Raw genomic sequence first — 19,151 nt, forward strand, 5'->3', positions numbered from 1 at the left:
GCCAGCTCGATCCTTTGTAAAAATAGGTCAGGACCGACTGTTCCGAGCCCCCTGGCGGCTCCCACCTCACTCAGAGGAAGCCCCAGGCCCCTCCGGATCTGGCTACTCCCACACACACACTCCCTGACCTGCTCCCACCCCTCCACCCGGCTCCTCCCGCTCCAGCACTCAGACTATCATTGCCTCGGTGCCGGACCCACGGTGCGCACAGTGATCCCTCCGCCCGGAAGGCCATGCCCTTGGAGGGAACAGTGTCTCCTCTTCCCTATCCGAGAGCCCATCCTCCAACAGCTCCAGCAAGCACCCCGTCACACTCCCTTTGCCTCTCTCAGCCCCTCGCCCTCCAGAGCACCTGGCATCCTCGGATGTGCCTGTAGGTGCCTGTCATTCACCTCTCGCCCGTTTTTCCCCATCGACCTGTAAGACGCATGAAGGGAGGGACTCGACCCTTCTGTTCACAGGGTCGCTTGTGGTTAATACTTGCTGAAGACAAGTGACAGGCTCGTTAGACTGTCTCTCTACGTATGTTTGAAATTTTCTGAGATGAGAGGCTATGTTTAGCAGGCCTTTGCTGGAAGGAACGACTCCATGGCAGTCCTTCTCGGACCCACCTTGCCCGTGTCCTGCGGAGCTGGCTGCAGCATCACCGAGCAGGGTAAGTAGTCCGGAAACTGTGGGGAGAAACCATAGGCACTTCTTTCAGAGGGGGGCCTACCTGTAACGTGTACTCGTATACTGTGGTGTACAGACTAGAACACGAGGACAAGGGCACCCCCCACGACCCGGAACGACGTCGTGAACAGAACCATCCCAAAGTGTCTGTGCTACCCAGACACACAAACGTACGAGGAGGTGGGTGTTTCCCAGAGGCGCCTGTCCCACTGTCTGGCTTGCTTGTGTCACTGACCCCTGACCTTTTCCCTCAGGATGGGCTAGAACATTTTGCCTGCAGCTCTGCGCCACCCTTGCTGGGGCTCCTGAGACACCACGCTGCATTAGCCGGCTCCTTTGCTGGCTGCTGTATTCTACACAAATCACCACCACCCTCTCCTCTCCAGAACTTTCTCATCAGCCCACACGGAAGCTCTGTCCCCACCCCTGGCAACCTCTATTCTGCCGTCTGTCTCTGTGGGGTTGACCACTCTAAGGGGACGGCAGATGAGCAGTCAGACGGTATTCTTTCTTTTCTGTCTGCTGCTTTTGCACTTTAAATAACCTTTTCAAGGTTCATCCATGTTGTAGCGTGCATCAGAATTCCCTTCCTTTTTTTAGGCTGAACCATGTAACTTTGGAGGAGTTTATGATCTTAAAGCTAGCAAAGAGCTCACGCCAAGTCTCAGGGGATACGCGGGCTGGCCCTTGGGAAGCCAGGTGTCCCCCAGGGAATCCATGCCTCTTGAGATGGAGCGATTTATCTATCACAACCCACGGAGCTACAGACAAGGCTTCTTATTTCAATAAGATCTGCTGTCCCGTAAGGAACTCTTCTGTTTAGAATTCCTCGGAGCCAACATGGGGTTGGGGGGGGCACATCTTTCTTTTTATAGATGGGTAAGTTAAGGAATAACACGTGCATGTAATTAGGTGGTCGGGTGAAGGGAAATATTTAAAGTCGTTGGTTTAAACAGTATCTTCAAAGGGCTTAGAGGCTATTTTCAAGGGCTTAAAAAAAGACAATCGCAGCCCATGCAATCTAGAATTTCCTCCAAGGGTGCAATTTGAAGGCCCACAAATGTGAAGTCATTCCCCAGTCCCCTTTCCTCCGCCCCGCCCCCTCTCCCCCGGTCACAGTACAAGGTGCTGTGGGTGAAGGAGCCCAGACGGGCAGCGCTCCTGAGCGGGGCCACCCACCGTGAGCACAAAGGGGTACGTGTTGGCCCCCAGCTTCTTCATAAGGCTCTCCTGCAGTTTGGTGGGGGCGCTTGCAGCCCCCACAGGAGGGAACACCTGGACCCGAGAGAAGTACAGGTCCCTGCGGAAGGTCAGGCCCATCACATCGATGTCTTCCTGGCCGTAGCGGAAGGCGCACGTCACGGTGACATACACTGGAAGGCAGGCGAGAGGGAAGGGTGGGTGGGCTTGCCCAGCCAGCTGAGTGGGCACAGGGTGACCACTAACTCCATCGTTCACGGAGTCCAACCGTTAGTTTCCGGTGGGGATGGGGTTTGAGAACCACACCACACGTCCCCAGGGCTTGTGTTAATTACCCTGCAGGGGCATGTCAGGGGACTAGGGGGCACCACCCATGAACCCCACTATTCTGCGACCTGACTGAATTGTTTCCTCCATCCTGACACCCCTCCTCTTGACCCACCAGCTCAGTGACCTCAGGAGGCTTTTAAGGAGTGCAGGTCGCTTGGGTCCTGGGGGCAGGCTGTCCGGATGGAGCTGAAGGTGAAGGTAGGAAGCGGAGGGACCTGGGCTGGAGCGGGACGCAGGCTCGCAACGGGGGCCAGGGGGGGTTTATGGAGCGATGGAGTCAAATCTGGGAAGAAACCTTCCTGTCCACACCGCTCAGAAACAAGCATTCTCTAGTCACCACTTCTGAAGACTCAACTTGATTAAAAAGATGTAAATTGTGCCTCCAGTAGACCAAAGAATTATACAAGCCTCCACATGTTACCACTGTTTTTAATGTGGTAAGTGAAACAACGCACTATTCTAAAACACAAAGCGGGCAGACATGGTCCCCCGTGTCCTCAGGAGTCGTTCGTCTGGGTCTGTCCCAGAGATAACTGCCCTTCCCAGCTGAGCTCGGAGGAGACACCGCCGACGGCTGGCCAGGCCCTCAGCTGACGTTTGAGGACGGTGTCCAGAGGGGCCCGGCCTTCCACCGCCTGGCCATTCGGGGCTCTCCCTCAGAGCACGTGCCCATCTCTGACAAGGGCACCAAAGGAGGGAGGAGACAGCCGAGGGGGCGGCGTTCAGCACTATTTCTGCTGGGCCTCCTAGAGGCTGACGGTCCCCCACCTGACATAGTCCCCTGGGCACATCCAGGGTTAGGAACAATGCCTCATAGTTGCCAGTAGCAACCACTCAGAAAGGCATCTTTGGACTGGAACTGAGTCTCGTGCTGTTATGATTAGGATAACTCAACTCTGCTCTAATTCAGTTTACGAACTGTTCTGAGTACCCAATTACCCGCCACACATCCCAACTGCCAGAGACCTTCGAGGGTGCTGTGACCGTGGCTCAGAACCTCCGTCGGAAGCAGGAAGACAAACCCTGCCTTCCAGCAGGCTGAGTTCCCCGTTCACGGGCAAACGCACCACGGAGCCGTCCTGCAGTTGGTGGTGGCACGAACTAGAGGACACGGGGATGCAGGCACCGGGAACAGAGCCCACGGACCTGGGCTCTGGGCTCTGTCACCATTTACTCCTCCTGCCACCTCAGTCACCTGGCTTCTCGAATCCCACCTTCATCTGAGAAAGGGGGACAGCGAGCTCCGCTGTGAGCAGGAGAGCCCCGGAGATGCCCTGGCCCTCCTGCCACACTAATGCCCCCTCCCTGGCACCTGCCCAGCCCAGCCCATTGTCCCCAGGGGACGAGAGCCCGCCTCACCTCTCTTTCCCTTCACGAGCTCAGGGTCCAGCAGCACGACACCATCTGCACCGAAGACAGAGAAGAGTGAGGGGGGGGATGAAAGAGACCAGAGGCCTCCCCCATGGAGGGAGGGTTTTAAGTGCACCTGGAGGCTGCGTTCATTATAGGGAAAGGAAGCACAGAGGAAACATAGTCACCTCAATTTCCACTCCCCAGAGGTACTGTCAAGATACTGGTAGAGAATTTTTTCCAGCTTTAAAAAATGAGATTCTGCCTGACCAGGTGGTGGCACAGTGGATAGAGTGTCAGACTGGGACGCAGGGGTCCCAGGTTCGAATCGAAACCCTGAGGTTGCTGCCAGCTTGAGCGCAGGCTCACCAGCTTGAGTCCAAAGGTCACTGGCTTGAGCAAGGGGTCACTGGCTCTGCTGCAGTCTCCCCTGCCCCCCGTCAAGGCACATATGAGAAATCTATGAACAACTAGGGAGCTGCAACAAAGAATTGATGCTTCTCATCTCTCCCCCTTCCTGTCTGCCCTTATCTGTCCCTCTCTCTGACTGTTCTCTCTCTCTCTCTCTGTGTGTCCAAAAAAAAAAAAAAAATGAGATCCTACTATACATACTACTCAGTTAATAGCTTTCCTCACTCAACTACATGTATTTCTCTCTCTCTCTCTCTCTCTGTCTGTCTGTCTCACCACACACACACACATACACTATGTACTCATCAATTCAATGGCTACATATTGCTCCAAAGAATGAAGGTAGCCTAAAATTTTTATTTCTAATTCTGTCCATTATAATTAATGCTACGGTGAGCGTCCTCCTAGCTAAGTCTTCCTTTGTCCCCGTGGCAGAGCTGGACCGGGCTGATAACATTCTGCCAAATGACCTCCCAGGGAGGGTTTTGCTGAGAGACACTCATCTTCAGAACCTAAAAATGTCCGCTTTGTACACTCCGTTTTTTTTTTTAATAACTATATGAGTTGAAATAATTATAGAATCACAAAAAGTGGCAAAGATAGTACAGGGAGGTCCCTGGGCATCCCAGTGGTTACATCTTAGATAATTACAGTACACTATCACAACCAGGAAGCTGACATGGACAGTGTGCACGGTTCTATGTCACTCCCTCTCCTGCGGACGCTTGTGTGACCGCCACTGCTATCTGGGGACAGCACTGCTCCCTCACGCTCCCCCTCGGGCTCTCCTTGTAGAGTCACATTCCATCCCCCTTAGTCCCGGGTAACTACTCATCAAGCGTTTCTATCATTTTCTCAATTCGAGGATGTGACATAACTAGAACCATACGGTCTATGGCTTTTCCCAGCCGGCCTCATGCCCTGGAGGTCCGTCTGCAGGCTGCTGTGTGTGTGCCGGTGTTCCTTCTTTCTTACCGCTGAGGGGAGTCTCACGGTGTGGCCAGGCCACGGGTCGTTGAACCTTATTCACCCGTGGAGAGACGGTTTGGTTCTTTCCACGTTGGAGCTGTTACAAATAGAACTGGCATGAACAAACACGCGTAGGTCTTCGTGTGGACACAGTTTCCATTTCTCCGGGATAAATCAATGCCCGGGAGTGCAGTTGCTGGGTCATGGGGTAGGTGTATGTGTCATTTTTTACGAAACTGCCAAACTATAAATGATCTCTCGAGTGGCTGTCGCCTCTCGCGTCCCCACCAGCAGTGCCCGAGGGACCCCGTGTCTCTGCATCCTCCCAGCATTGGCTGTTGTATCTTTAGTCTTAGCCATCCTGACAGCTGTATAATGACACTGCATTGTGTTTTTCATTCGTGCTTCTCAAACGACCAACGATGTCAAACATTCTTCTGTGTGTTCACTTGCCATCCGTACGTCTTCCTGGACGAAACACCTCTTCGTGTCTTTTATCTATTTTCTAGCTGGGTTTTGTTTTTCTTCTTTACTGTGAATTTTGAGTGTTCTTTATATACTCTGGACATCAGTCCTTTGTCCTTTGTCTCTCCCACGCTCTTTAAAATTGTTCCCAGTCAGACAGCGGCACCTCACTAATGTTTTAATTTTGCATTTCTTTGGTTAGATTATTAGCAAAGCCAATTTTTAAAAATACAAAATAGGCCCTGGCGGTAGTACCTCGGCCCAGCATGTGGAAGTCTCGGGTTCGATTCCCGGCCAGGGCACACAGGAGAAGAACCTATCTGCTTCTCCACCCTTCCTCCCTCCTTTCTTTCTTTTTTTTTTTAATTTTTATTTATTTATTTATTTTATTATTTATTCATTTCAGACATGAGAGACAGAGAGAGAGAGAGAGAGAGAGAGAGAGAGAGAGAGAAGGTGAGGAGGAGCAGGAAGCATCATCTCCCATATGTGCCTTGACCAGGCAAGACCAGGGTTTCAAACCAGCGACCTCAGCATTCCAGGTCGAGGATTTATCCACTGTGCCACCACAGGTCAGGCCCTCCTTTATTTCTGTCTCTCTCTTCCCCTCCTGCAGCCAAGGCTCCATTGGAGCAAAGTTGGCCCTGGCGCTGAGGACGGCTCCATGGCCTCTGCCTCAGGCAGTAGCATGGCTCCAGTTGCAACGGAGCAACACCCCAAATGGGCAGAGCATCGCCCCCTGGTGGGCATGCTGGGTGGATCCCAGCCAGATGCATGCAGGAGTCTGTCTCTCTGCCTCCCTGCTTTTCACTTCAGAAAAAAAAAAAAAATATATATATATATATATATATATATATATATATATATATATATATTTAAAACGAACAGTTGTCTGATGACTTAAAGGAAAACCAATGTGAAAGTTTCACTCGAACCTCAACTTACCCACGGGCTCCACTTGTTCCACATGGTCTATGTAGTCCCTCTTTCCCAGGTAGATGGTCACCTGTGGGAGGAACAGGTGTGGATTCTAAATGGCCAAAGAACACGAGGAAGGCATTGATCCTAAACATCAGCACCAACCAAAACCTTTCAGAACAGGAGACCCCTGGGTCTGCAGCCCGCTCAGCGCCTCCTCCCCGACACGTGGCTGGGGGCAGGGATGATGGATTGCACAGTGTGCTCTTTCCTCCTCCTGCATCGGCTCCAGGGAAGTCCTCCCTCCCCTTTGGATGGACACCGTTCTCTCCACCTTTACCCATCAAGCCCAGATCTGATATCCCATCAGTTAAACTAGTTAAATTAACTGGTAATATCTGAGTGGTAAGTTATGTCTATGCAAATGAGGCTTTTCCCACCCAACTGCATATTAAGCCTTTAATTTCTAGCTGTGAATGAAAGGTTTCCCCTCCTTGTTAAAATAATTTCTGGACTGAGCAGAGAGCCGGGTGTTCTGGAGGAATCTCGGCAATCCTACCAGGTGAGCTTCTGTACAGGTAAACCTGGACCCGTGCTCTGAGGAGTGGGGATGGGCGGAGCTGGGAGTGGGGGTGGGTGGAGCTGGGTGCAGGGAAGATGCACCTCGGCCCTCACCCTGAACGTTTCCATGCCCCTGGCAGCAAAGTCCTCTCCCCAACCCCTTTGTGGGACAGACAGCACAGGTTGGTTCACCACCACTCACCACTTTAACCTGTGAAACTATGAGCGCCTTGATGGTAAGAATTCTGTGTTTTTTAAAAAGTTTTTACTGATTTTAGAAAGAGGAAAAGAGAGAGTGAGGGAGGGAGAGAGGGAAGGAGAGAGAAACATCTATTTGTTGTTCCACCCTCCATGCATTTATTGGTTGATTCTTGCATGTTCCCTGACCAGGGATCAAACCTACCACCTTGGTGTATCAGGACAATGCTCTAACCGACTGAGCTACCTGTCCAGGGCCAAATTCTGATTTTCATTCATCTTTCAGCCATCACAGTACCTACGACGGCACCTGCTACGCAACAGGAATTCAGCCAGCATTTGCTAAATGCCCCAGTGACTGTGTGCACTCTGGCTGGCCCCCTTTCTCCCAAAGCCTCTTAAATTCGTATGTTTTATTGGTGAACTCCTCAAATCATTTTCAGTGGCATTGAATCATCTCCGAGATCTATGCCCTCCCATCACACGTCCTGGAGCCAATCCCCGTGCCTTAGGTTATTTGTATGATAGGTGTGGGAGCGCCTTCAGAATCACACAGCCAGGTGAGCAGATGGGGGGTGGGAGACTGGCCCACCAGTGGGGGGTGTTTCTGGGCAAAACAATTGGGTGTATACAAAGTCCAGAGCCAAGAGGATGCTTTCATCTGCCGATGAATGGTCACTAAACGGGGATGCAGGCTGGTGCCAGAGAGGGTCCTAGGGGGACCTGACTCTAAAGAACATGTCCAGCTGGATGGAAGACCTGCACGCAGATGGCATTCGGAGTGTCTGCCATGTACCAGGAACCGAGCCAAGCACTGTGGCCACATTATTTCATCCCATCCTCATGACCCCTCTGTGAGATAGGAATTGCCCCTGTCTCATAGAGCAGAACACCGGCACTGTGATCACCGGAGCAGCTCAGCGGAGACCACACTGGCGAGGCTGGACCGGAAGCCGGCCAGGCAGCTGATGTGGTTGGGAGCAGGAAGGAGTGAAGAGTGAGCAGGCCGGGGGGTGGGGAACAAGGCAAGTGACAGGAGTTCTCTTCCTTTTCACGCTCTGGTTGTGAAGGAAGGTGAGCTAGAAGGGGGACGGGGCTCAGGGGAGAGGGTGGCGGTGTGTTTAAGGTACATGAGGTCGGGCCTTGTTGTGACGCTCAGGTGAAGTCCTGGTAGCAAGGGAGGGGCTGCAGATACAGCCCAGGAGGGAGGCGGGTGGTGGCGGACCCTAAGGAGGGGGTGGACCGCGAGACTCAGGGTGTGAGCAGCATGGACCTCAGACGGGAGCAAAGGCAGCTCTCCCGCAGCAGTTGGAAGGGGAGGGAAAGGAAAGAGGAGAGAAATGGAGCTAAATGTGAGACAGCAGTGGCCTGCTGTGAGCCACACAAGAGCCACAAGTCCCTCCTTCCTGGATAGAAGTCACTAACGGTGGCAGGGTCCACCATCCCCCATGTGGTCCTGCGCTAAGAGCAGGCCAGCCCTAGATGATGATTCTTGATTGGCTGGATCCGATTATGACCATCCTCCAATTCCTTTGGCTCAGGATGGCTCGGGGCGGGCATGTGACCCAGTTTTGAACAATAAGATATGAAAGAATTCTGCTAAAGGGCTGCTGGGAAAATATTTCCTCACTCGTAAAAAGAGACCCCCAGGGGCTCTGGCTGGGTAGCTAAGTTAGTAACAGTGTCTTCCTAATAGGCCAAGGTTGTAGGTTCAATCCCCAGTCAGGGCACATATAAGAATTGACCAATGATGCATAAGTAAGTGGAACAACAAGTCGATGTTTCTCTCTCTTTTTTTCTCTCTCTCCCTTCCTCTCCTTCTCTAAAATCAGTCAATAAATTTGTTTTAAAAAGTTAAAAATAAGAGCCTGACCGGGCAGTGGCGCAGTGGATAGAGCGTCGGACTGGGATGCAGAAGACCCAGGTTCAAGACCCCGAGGTCGCCAGCTTGAGTGAGGGCTCATCTGGTTTGAGCAAAAGCTCACCAGCTTGAGCCCAAGGTTGCTGGCTTGAGCAAGGGGTTACTCGGTCTGCTGAAGGCCCGCGGTCAAGGCACATATGAGAAAGCAATCAATGAACAATTAAGGTGTTGCAATGCGCAACGAAAAACTAATGATTGATGCTTCTCATCTCTCCGTTCCTGTCTGTCTGTCCCTGTCTATCCCTCTCTCTGACTCTCTCTCTGATTCTGTAAAAAAAAAAAAAAAAAAAAAAAAAGTGAAAAAGAGAGAGAGAGAGGGAGGGAGAGAGAGAGAGAGACCCAGAAGTAACAGCCTCTTTCTTCTTCTGGAAAGAAGTGAGGGTGAGACACCCGGAGCTGGGGCAGCCACTTTGTCACCAGCTGGAGGAGGAAGACCACAGGGGAGGGAGAGTGGAGAGAATCAGAGAAACGGCCCCTGAGCCCTGGCACTCCATGCCGGGACCCAGACAAAGGTTACAGTTGGAATGATCCTAATCTGTGAGGCGTTAATTGATGAATTACTTTTTATCTCTTAATACAAAAAATATCTAAATTTCTTGGCTCCGAGAATGCATATCTAGACATGAAGAAGAAAAAAGTGGAAACATGATAGGGCCCAACAGGAGTGGTCTTTCCCTCCTTTTCCGCCGGAAGTCAGGTTAAAGCGTGCTGGAAAAGCACAAGTTGCAAAAGAGTCTGGAGAATGAGAGGTTGGGGGCACCGTACTTGCCACTCCAGGGAATCGGAGTACCTGATGGAAGTGGTGGAGCTCCTCAGCCAGGAGAGGAGAGGGTAGAGAGAGACTGCAGAGCCTGCTTCTCTCGTGCGACACCTTAAAGATCAGAGAGTTTTCTGCGTGGCCCAGTATAGGCTTTAGAGTCAATGAGAAGAGTGATCTAGATCACACTCTCCAGTACGATAGCCGCTAGTTACAGGGCCAATACGGTAGCCACTAGTTACAGGTGGCGACTGGACACTTGAAATATGGCCATTCCAACTGACAGGTGCTATGAATGTAGAGTCCACACCAGAAAATGAATGTAAAATATGTTATCAATAATCTTTATGCTATTTACGTGTTAAAATGATAGTTTTTTTTTGGGGGGGGGATATATTGAATTAAATAAAATGAATTCCACCTGTTTCTTCTTACTTTGTAAATGTGGCTATTAAAAAATTTTAAATTAGAAATGTAGCTTGTATTGATGGTGCTGAACTAGATGGTTGGCTTTAAGAAGCCATCGAGCCTGACCAGGCCATGGCGCAGGGATAGAGCATCGGACTGGGATGCGGAAAGACCTAAGTTCGAGACCCCGGGGTTGCCAGCTTGAGTGCAGGCTCATCTGGCTTGAGCAAAAAAAAAGCTCACTAGCATGGACCCAAGGTCACTGGCTCGAGCGGGGGGTTACTCGGTCTGCTGAAGGCCCGCAGTCAAGGCACATATGAGAAAGCAATCAGTGAACAACTACGGTGTCACAATGAAAAACTGACGATTGATGCTTCTCATCTCTCTCCGTTCCTGTCTGTCTGTCCTTGTCTATCCCTCTATCTGACTCTCTCTCTGAGACCCTGTCCCCGGAGGACCCTCCCTGATCTCCCAGGCTAGGACATTCATGGGCACATTTAGATCATCTCATGTGTGTGATCATCTGATGGAGTCAAGAGTAGCAATATCTCTGCTGAGTATGCAGTTGGCCAGGACCATGGTGGCCAGGTGGCCGCAGGGCAGTACAGTGGCAAGCTGGGCCTGTCCCCTTACCCAGCGGCCCTGAAGGCCCAGTGAGGCTGAGAGCACAGCTCGGGCAGGTGCACAGGAGGTCACTGCCTCATTAGGGCTCCCCCGGCAGGAGGTGTGATGACAGACAGAGGGCCAAGCGAGTGACAAGCATCAACAAACAGTGTGGAAATAGTAAGCTGTGGGCTCAGGGCTGCCTAGGAAAAGAAGTAAAATTGCGAGTGAGGCTGGTGGGGGATGAGAGGTTAGAAGAAAATTAAGGGTCTCAGTACGAAAAGTGTTGCTGCGATCGAAGAGAAGGTGTATTTCTGCAATTCCCTTATTCTTTCATATCCCATTTATCACACATCTCAGGCAGAGACACAAACAGACAGAGCTGCCCTCAACCTCACAGGTGCTGATCATATCTACTCTTGAAAAGGCTCCTTTAAAAAAACAAGCAACGAACTCTTCCACCAAGCCCCTCCCTTCTGTACCACTTACCGATTTGTCCCGGGAGGTCTTCTTGAAGATAACGTAGTTTGGAGTAGACTTGCCCTTCACGTTGGCCGCCATCTTTCTTCCACCCTCGGATGCACGTCAGGTGTTCGAGGGCTGGGGAGAGGTGAAATCAGTCCTAAACATAAAGTCGAGAACATTCTGGGTATCAATCCTACGCGTAAGATGCTGTACATCCACCTGGCATTTTCTTCTATCTGCCTCGGAATCCACGTGTGATTAAGGTCTTTGTCTGGTTGGTACTGTGCTGCGGTGCGCTGCTTTTCACAAGCTGTGTTTTTATTTTATCAATAAGCCTCACACATATCTTAGTAAACCTCGCCAGGAAGTCCCCCTGGGTTCCAACGAGAAGGTTTTACTTTCCGACTAAAATTTGGTATCATCACACTTAGGCTGACTTTAAAATTCTGTCATGGTAACAGAATTTCTCTTTCCCTTCCCTCCTTCCCTCCCTCCCTCCCTCCCTCCCTCCCTCCCTCCCTCCCTCCCTCCTTCCTTCCTTCCTTTCTTTTTCTTTCTTCTTTCCTTTACCTCTTCCCCACCTTTCTTTCCTTCCTTTCTTCTTTCCTTTTATTTTTATTTTTTCAAATTATGAGAATGTTGATTTAGAAAGTTACAGAGGTAGTAGAAGTGAGCCAGCCGGGCTGCATAGACTCAGGAAAACCAATTTCAGAAGCAAAAGAAGAACCCTTGGAGCTCAGGAGAGAGAGAGGCAAAGGTAACATGTGTTGGTGGGAAAAGAGGGGGAAGGGGAAGGGGAAGGGGAAGGGGTGGGCGTGCTCCTGAGGCTTATGTGAGGGTGGTCACATACCCTGTGCAATCAGCCAGATGGGCCTGGGAGGAGAAGGTCTCTGTGCGCTCCGGGGTGGCAGCCAGCCCTTGCTGTCTACCCAGATGACCCCAGCGAGGCCCTGGCTGACGTGTGTGGGGAATTTGTAGGGGATCTGGAGAGGGGGCCCAGCACCCACATCTCAATGTCTCGAAGCCAAATTCCATCTAAGGAGCAGAGAGGAAATTGGATTAGTGTCAGGATGGGCCAACTGGTCGTTTCAGCAGTTCTAGGCATTAGGCCAGGGTCCCCTTCCAGCTGGGCTCAGATGCAGGAGCCCTCACACCCTAGGGGGGAAGGCAGGGAGGGAGGGGCAATGGCTTAAGGAAAGCTACTTTTCATCTTAACCCTCTTTGGGTTCTGGAAATAGACTGATTATCCCTGCGAAGGACGGGATTTTCAAGTGCTCGACAAACTTGATTAAACTCAGTAGGCAGCTAACGTAACCTTGGGGGCAGGGATGTAAACAAAAAGGTCAAGGAGAAAGTCAACCTCAAGACGAACCCTTCCGCTAGGCCAAACCAGACAGTACCCTCTGCTCTCCCCCTTCCCCACTGTCCTATTGATTAGGTCTGAGTCCTGTCAGTGCTCCCTGTGTCTCTGCAATCTGTTCATGGTTCACCGTGCCCCGTGCCCCCGCCCCCCGCACCTGAGGCCACAGCAGACACACTGCTTTACTGGACCACAATGTTCCCTGCTGTGTCTGACTGCACCATCTGTCTCCCTCCCAAGTCCCGCTCTACACCCTCCTGCCCCTGGGATACAGGCACACCTCACTCTAACACTCCCTGCCTCTCTGTGTGGTCCTGCGCCCCGGGGCTCACTGCTCTGTGCCTGAACAATCCTCTCCTCTCTCCACCTCACTGACACTGTCCAGCCTTCCGATTCCAGCTCGGTGGTCCAATCCTCAGGGGAGCCTTCCCCGCACCCCAGGACCAGGTTAGGGGCGCAGTGCACCTGACACTTGTGTGGGAGGTTAATTTCATGTCCGCCTTCGGCACTTGACTCTCAGCTCTACGTGGGGGAGTGGCAGGAACCCACGCCCGTTGAGTTTTCCTCACCTTCGTATCCTGGTGCCCTGGACGACACCTGCTCCTGAGGACACCCTAGGAGTGAATGAAGGGCACTAACCCATTTATTCACCCTTGACCTGGCACCTAAGGATGAAGCAAGTCTAAGCAGAGAGCTTGTTTGGGCGCCAGCATCTATCAGAACATGCCACTGGCTTCCCACCTACGTCTGGGTGACGCCTGCAGGGCCCTGCGTGACCTGGCTCCCCTGCCACCCCTGACATTACAGCTTACCACCCCATCCACGTAGCTCCTGTCCACTGGCCTCTTTGTTGTTCTTCAAACCTGCCTCCGGGCCTTTGCATCACCGTTTCCTCTTCTGGAACACTCATCCCACAGATAGCCCTTCATTCCTTTGGGTCTTGACTTCAGTGTCACCCTAGTCACCTGCATCCTATTTTATACCAACTCATCCAGCAGTTCTATCCTCCACCCCGGCAGTCATTTTCTCCGTATCACTTGTCATCATCTAACATATGAGACACTTTACTTTTAAAAAATGGTGTTTATTGTCTGTTACCCCTACTACCACATTACTAGAATATTAAGTTCCAGTAGTTTTGAGTTTTTCTCTTTTTAATTTTTTTTTTTTTTACCTATCTCATCTCCAGCATCTAGAATAGGGATCTCATATCAATGAGTCTCAGATTGCAATGGTATAATAGCTGTCAATAGCTAACGTTGGGGGCATATTTAATTTATTTATTTTTTTACTTTTTTAGAGAGAGGAGAGAGAAAGAAAGGGAGGAAGGAGCAAGAAGCATCAACTCTTAGTAGTTGCTTCTCGTATGTGCTTTGACCTGGGCAGGCCTGGGGTTTTGAACCAGCGACGTCAGCATTCCAGGTCGGCACTCTATCCACTGTACCACCACAAGTCAGGCTTTTTTATTTTTAATTTCTAAGGGCAAAAAATTGTTTTTATAGAGGAATGCCAGCTAATAAATGTAAAACAAATGATAAAATTAGAAAAACCTCATTTGACCACCGGATCGTCTTGATCAGGGGTCCCCAAACTTTTTACACAGGGGGCCAGTTCACTGTCCCTCAGACCGTTGGAGGGCCGGACTATAAAAAAAACTATGAACAAATCCCCATGCACACTGCACATATCTTATTTTAAAGTAAAAAACAAAACGGGAACAAATACAATATTTAAAATAAAGAACAAGTAAATTTAAATCAACAAACTGACCAGTATTTCAATGGGAACTATGCTCCTCTCACTGACCACCAATGAAAGAGGTGCCCCTTCCAGAAGTGCAGAGGGGGCCGGATAAATGGCCTCAGGGGGCCATATGTGGCCCGCGGGCCGTAGTTTGGGGACCCCTGGTCTTGATAATGCCTTTTTATTTTCTGCATTTCTGATGTTTTGACATGGGGGGCCTTGTTGCCGTGGAGTAAATGAGTGTATTTCAGATGCAAATTAACCAATCCTTGGCCTACACACCTCAACGTCTCCTTGTCTCACTCTGAGCCAGGACTGCCCTGCCCTAACCGTCAGGGCCAGGGGATCAGGGCGCTGCAGACAGCCCCGCCCCAGGGCTCTGTAGCGCCTCATGCTGGCCCCTCTACAGCCTGCCGGTCCTGCCACACCAGTCCTTCAATGTGGAAATCCCAAAGACTCTTGCCCACGTTTCCCCCTCAATTCCTTCACCTCCTGACCAACCCTGGTGCTTCCTCATGTGGCCCTGTATGGAGTGGCCGGCCCCCTCTTTTGGGGAATGGTTACAAACGATCTTTTCAATGGCTATTGTCCTCTGATCTGTTGGCCTCGCCAAGCCTAAATAACACTTAAACCAACATTTTAAATCACCGATGAAACTATTGACCATGACAAAAATTATTCATTGGTTTTCAAAACCACTAGGTGGCCTGGCCGGGTGGTGGTGCAATGGATAAGAGCATAGGCCTGGGATGCTGAGGACCCAGGTTTGAGTTTGCCAGCTTGAGCACGGGCTCACCAGCTTGAGCACGGGGTCACTGGCTTGAGTGTGGGACCATAGATATGACCTCATGGCTGCTGGCTTGAGCCCAAAGGTCTCTGGCTTGAAGCCCAAGGTCACTGGCTTGAGCAAGAGGTCACCGGCTTGGCTGGAGTGCCCCCGTCCCCCTGTGTAATCACATATGAGAAAGCAATCAATGAACTACTAAGATGCTGCAACTATGAATTGATGCTTCTCATCTCTCTCCCTTCCTATCTGTCCCTGTCTGTCCCTCTCTCTCTTTCTCTCCCTCTCGCCAAAAAACAATCAAAAAACAAAAACCATTAGGTGAAGAGTTGATGGGAAAATGGCTGTCCCTATAGAACCAAGGGGATGCCATGTGGGTCCTGGGCTCATTGCAAGGGGCAAGCCTAACTGCACAATGGAGAACCAGGCATGGTCTATGGTCAACCTCAGTGTCACCAGTGGTGTCAACCAGATGTGAGGTATCACCTTGGGGTCACTGAATGCATGGAGCCTTTCGGCATGACTTGTAGTTTATGGGAAACACAAGGAGCAGAGGAACAAGCTCAGTGACAGCACAGGAGAGCGGCCAGATGAACCCAGAGTAGCTGGTGTCTTTCACGAGGCAACGCCACAGACAAGGGATGTACCACACTGAAAGACAGCGAAGGGACTCGATATCAGATGCAATGTTTGCTCCCAGCTCGGAGGCTCAACTGCACAAACAGGATGTATAGAAGACATTTTGGGTCATTGGGAGAATCCAGATATGATCTCGGGGACAGGCAAGATGGATGCATCTAGAATAGTAAAGTGAAGAACAAAGGTCAGAGGACGGTATGTGACGTACGATCAGATTTAACAACCACCAGGTTTACTCATTTTCAGTCTATGTGGAACCCTTCCATCACCCCTAAAGCTCCCCGGCTCCCTTTTTAGTCAACTTCTCCGCCAACGCCCCCCAACCCGAGGACAACACTGGTCTGCTTCCTGTCACTAGTTGTGCATTTTCTAGAATTGATTATGAACTTTAGGGTAGTCAAGTTGGAATAACACAATAAACACCCCAGTCAACACGGAGAGATTTGACAGTGAAGGTTTTGCTGCACGTGTTCATCTCGGTTGCTTTTACTTCCTTTTGGACCATTTGAAGTGTAAACTACAAGGATCACGACACTTGACCCATAAATATTTCAGAGTGCAGCTGCCAAGCAGGACAAAGTGTCCCTCCCTTTAGAAAATAAAGATGATAGTAGATGGTAGCTTATGAAAAACCATCCTTGGCCAAAAAACAAAACAAAACAAAACAAAAAACGTTCTCTTGCAATTCTTTTGAAAATTTACTGGTCTGTGAATTCTGAAAGTCTGGGCACGATGGGCTCTAGCAACATGCCCTGTGTTTCCTGTCCCGACACCAAGCCCAGTCCCGGCTTGTGGAAGTGTTCAGCTAAGAAGCTTATGGGCTTTGGAGTAAGGTTATCGTCTGAGGGGTTTATTAGGGCACATGTGTGAAGAAACTGGTCCACTCTGCTGACCATTAGCTACAGAATGGAAACCCTGCTCCTCAGCGCCTTAAGTTTTACTGAGGCACAGAGCACTCGAGACATTTCAGGCAACTGTATTTATAAAATGTGCCAGGGAACGGCGGCTTTCAAAAGCCACCTTAATTCCAATATACATATATCTCTTACTAGTCAACTGACCGGGAGAATGCAGGGTTGTTGTGGGTTGGGCTGGCTTATACTTGAAATTATAAATGGAATCCGGCGGGTTCTCGAGGTGGGCAGAGACCCCCGGAGGGCATTTAGTCCACACCCCACTCCTGGCTTGGGTCCCTTCTACAATCGCCACCGGAATTTGCTGAATGCTTCCAGGGACGGGCAATTTATGACCATCTTTCTTTGTAATGGCATAGAGTGTGAGAAAACGCTTTGTTAGGATGGGACCAGCTTCCTCTCTACCTCTCTCCATCGCTCTAAGGTCATCTCATCTCTTCCACAGGGTGACTCTGTCATAATTAGAACACAGGTGCTCATTCCACATGGGCACTGAAACCCTGTCACCACCAGATGGACAGATTTCACATGTCCATCTCGAGGCACTGTGCCGAGAAGGGCACGTGGTGCTCCAGGTGTCCGTGCCAAGGAGCGTGTTGCACAAACAGCCCTGGACTGGAGTCCTGGACTTGGAGGCTCGCTGATGAGTACGCCGTGAGCCTGAGAGAGGGGCTGCGCCCCGTGCTATCTCCCGTTCCTTCGCCCGCAGCAGAGGGGCTCGCGACCAGCCTGCCGGGCTGGAGACGAAAGACAAAGGGCTGGGTAGAGGAGAGGGGGAGGGTCCTGATCAAAACTTCCCTGCGTCTTCTCTCTTTTTTGAGAGAGAGAGAAACCTCACTTGTCCTACTTATTTATGCAGTCACTGCTTACTCTGATCAAAACCTGCATCCTTGGCCTATCAGGATGATGCTCCAACCAACTGAGCTCCTGGGCCAGGGCGCTCCCTTGTCCTCTCTGAGGTGAGGCTCATGTCTGTTTCAGGTGCTCCTTTCCCTTCTGGCCAGGCCACATGCACACTGAGGGAGAGGAATGTTTCCATGGTAACGGAGCTGCTCCGACTGCAAGAATTTGGAGTCCATCACAAATCAAGCTGCTTACTTCTGAAGTTGGCAAAATTAGGTAGATGCCTTTTTGTAGGAGAGGCCTGTGATGAACTGAATATCCGTGACCCCTCCACGCAGCGTGATGGGATTTGGAGAAGGGGCCTTTGGGAGGCAAGTAGGGTAAATGAGGTCATGAGGGTGGGGCCCTGATCTAATAGGACTAGTGTTCTTACCACGGGACACTCATTGTCTCCACTCTACATGTGCACAAAGAAGTCGTGTGAGCACAAAAGGCAATGGCAGCGACCTGTATAAGCCAAGCGGCCTCAGGATGAAACCTACATTTCCGGCCCCTTGATTTCCGACTCCCTTCCAGCCTCCAGAAATGTGAGAAATAAATTTCTGTTGTTCTCACAACTTGGTCAGTGATATTTTGTTACAGCACCCTAAGCTAAACCCATGCTTTTCCTCAGATAGATGAACTGCTAGAGGTCAAAAAAGTTTGGAAGAAGCTGACACTAATGCAGTATAAGAAATACTTTCTTGGCCCTGGCCGGTTGGCTCAGTGGTAGAGCGTCGGCCGGGCTTGCAAGAGTCCCGGGTTCTATTCTCGGCCAGAGCACACAGGAGAGGCACCCATCTGCTTCTCCACCCCTCCCCCTCTCCTTCCTCTCTGTATCTCTCTTCCCCTCCTGCAGCCGACACTCCATTGGAGCAAGGTTGGCCCGGGCACTGAGGATGGCTCCGTGTCCTCTGCCTCAGGTGCTAGAATGGCTCTGGTTGCAGCAGAGCAACCCCCCAGATGGGCAGAGCATCGCCCCCTGGTGGGGTGATCCCGGTCGGGCGCATGCGGGAGTCTGTCTGACTGCCTCCCTGTTTCCAACTTCAGAAAAATACACAACCCCCCCCAAAAAAAAACCAAAAAAAAAAAAAAAGAAATACTTTTTTGTCAGCACTAAATAGAGGTGGTGGTTGTACAATACTGTGAATGCACTACTTGCCACTGAATTTCTTCCTTTTAAAATGGTTAACTTTGTGTGGCCCGGTGGATAGGACATTGGACTAGAACATGGAGGACCCAGGCTCAAAACCCCAAGGTCGCTGGCTTGAGCACGGGCTCATCCAGCTTGAGAGCAGGCTCACCAGCTTGAGCATGGGGCTCCTGGCTTGAGCATGGGATCATAGACATGACCCCATGGTTGCTGGCTTGAGCAAGGGATCACTAGCTCTGATGTAGCCCACCCCCGTCAAAACACATGTGAGAAAGCAATCAATGAACAACTAAGGTGCCGCAACAAAGAATCGATGCTTCTCATCTCTCTCCTTTCCTGTCTGTCCCTATCTGTCCTTCTGATTCTGTCTCTGTCAAAAAAAAAAAGGTTAACTTTGTTATGTGATTCTCATCTCTAAACTTAGAAATAGTAAAAATATATAGATACA

The 19,151-nt window shown here is 50.7% G+C and overlaps 1 protein-coding gene across 2 annotated transcripts in view; it reads right to left on the reverse strand.

Annotated features, from left to right (window-relative positions):
* The window catches only part of SAG (S-antigen visual arrestin), a 31,793-nt gene extending 19,564 nt beyond the window's left edge, over positions 1–12,229 (reverse strand). Inside the window, exons 1-6 of one of the 2 annotated variants that reach the window (XM_066281076.1) lie at positions 12,079–12,229; positions 11,253–11,363; positions 6,343–6,403; positions 3,562–3,606; positions 1,852–2,045; positions 612–671 (exon numbers count right to left, since the gene is read on the reverse strand). In XM_066281076.1, coding sequence (XP_066137173.1) covers positions 612–671; positions 1,852–2,045; positions 3,562–3,606; positions 6,343–6,403; positions 11,253–11,324 — 432 coding nt within the window. In that variant the 5' untranslated portion in view covers positions 11,325–11,363; positions 12,079–12,229. Of the gene's footprint in view, positions 1–611; positions 672–1,851; positions 2,046–3,561; positions 3,607–6,342; positions 6,404–11,252; positions 11,386–12,078 lie in introns of both variants that reach the window. The other variant, XM_066281075.1, reaches the window with a different exon arrangement.
* Between the last annotated feature and the right edge of the window lie 6,922 nt (positions 12,230–19,151).

This window comes from Saccopteryx bilineata, chromosome 5 (assembly GCF_036850765.1).
Source record: "Saccopteryx bilineata isolate mSacBil1 chromosome 5, mSacBil1_pri_phased_curated, whole genome shotgun sequence".
In the NCBI taxonomy this organism is placed as follows: domain Eukaryota; kingdom Metazoa; phylum Chordata; class Mammalia; order Chiroptera; family Emballonuridae; genus Saccopteryx; species Saccopteryx bilineata.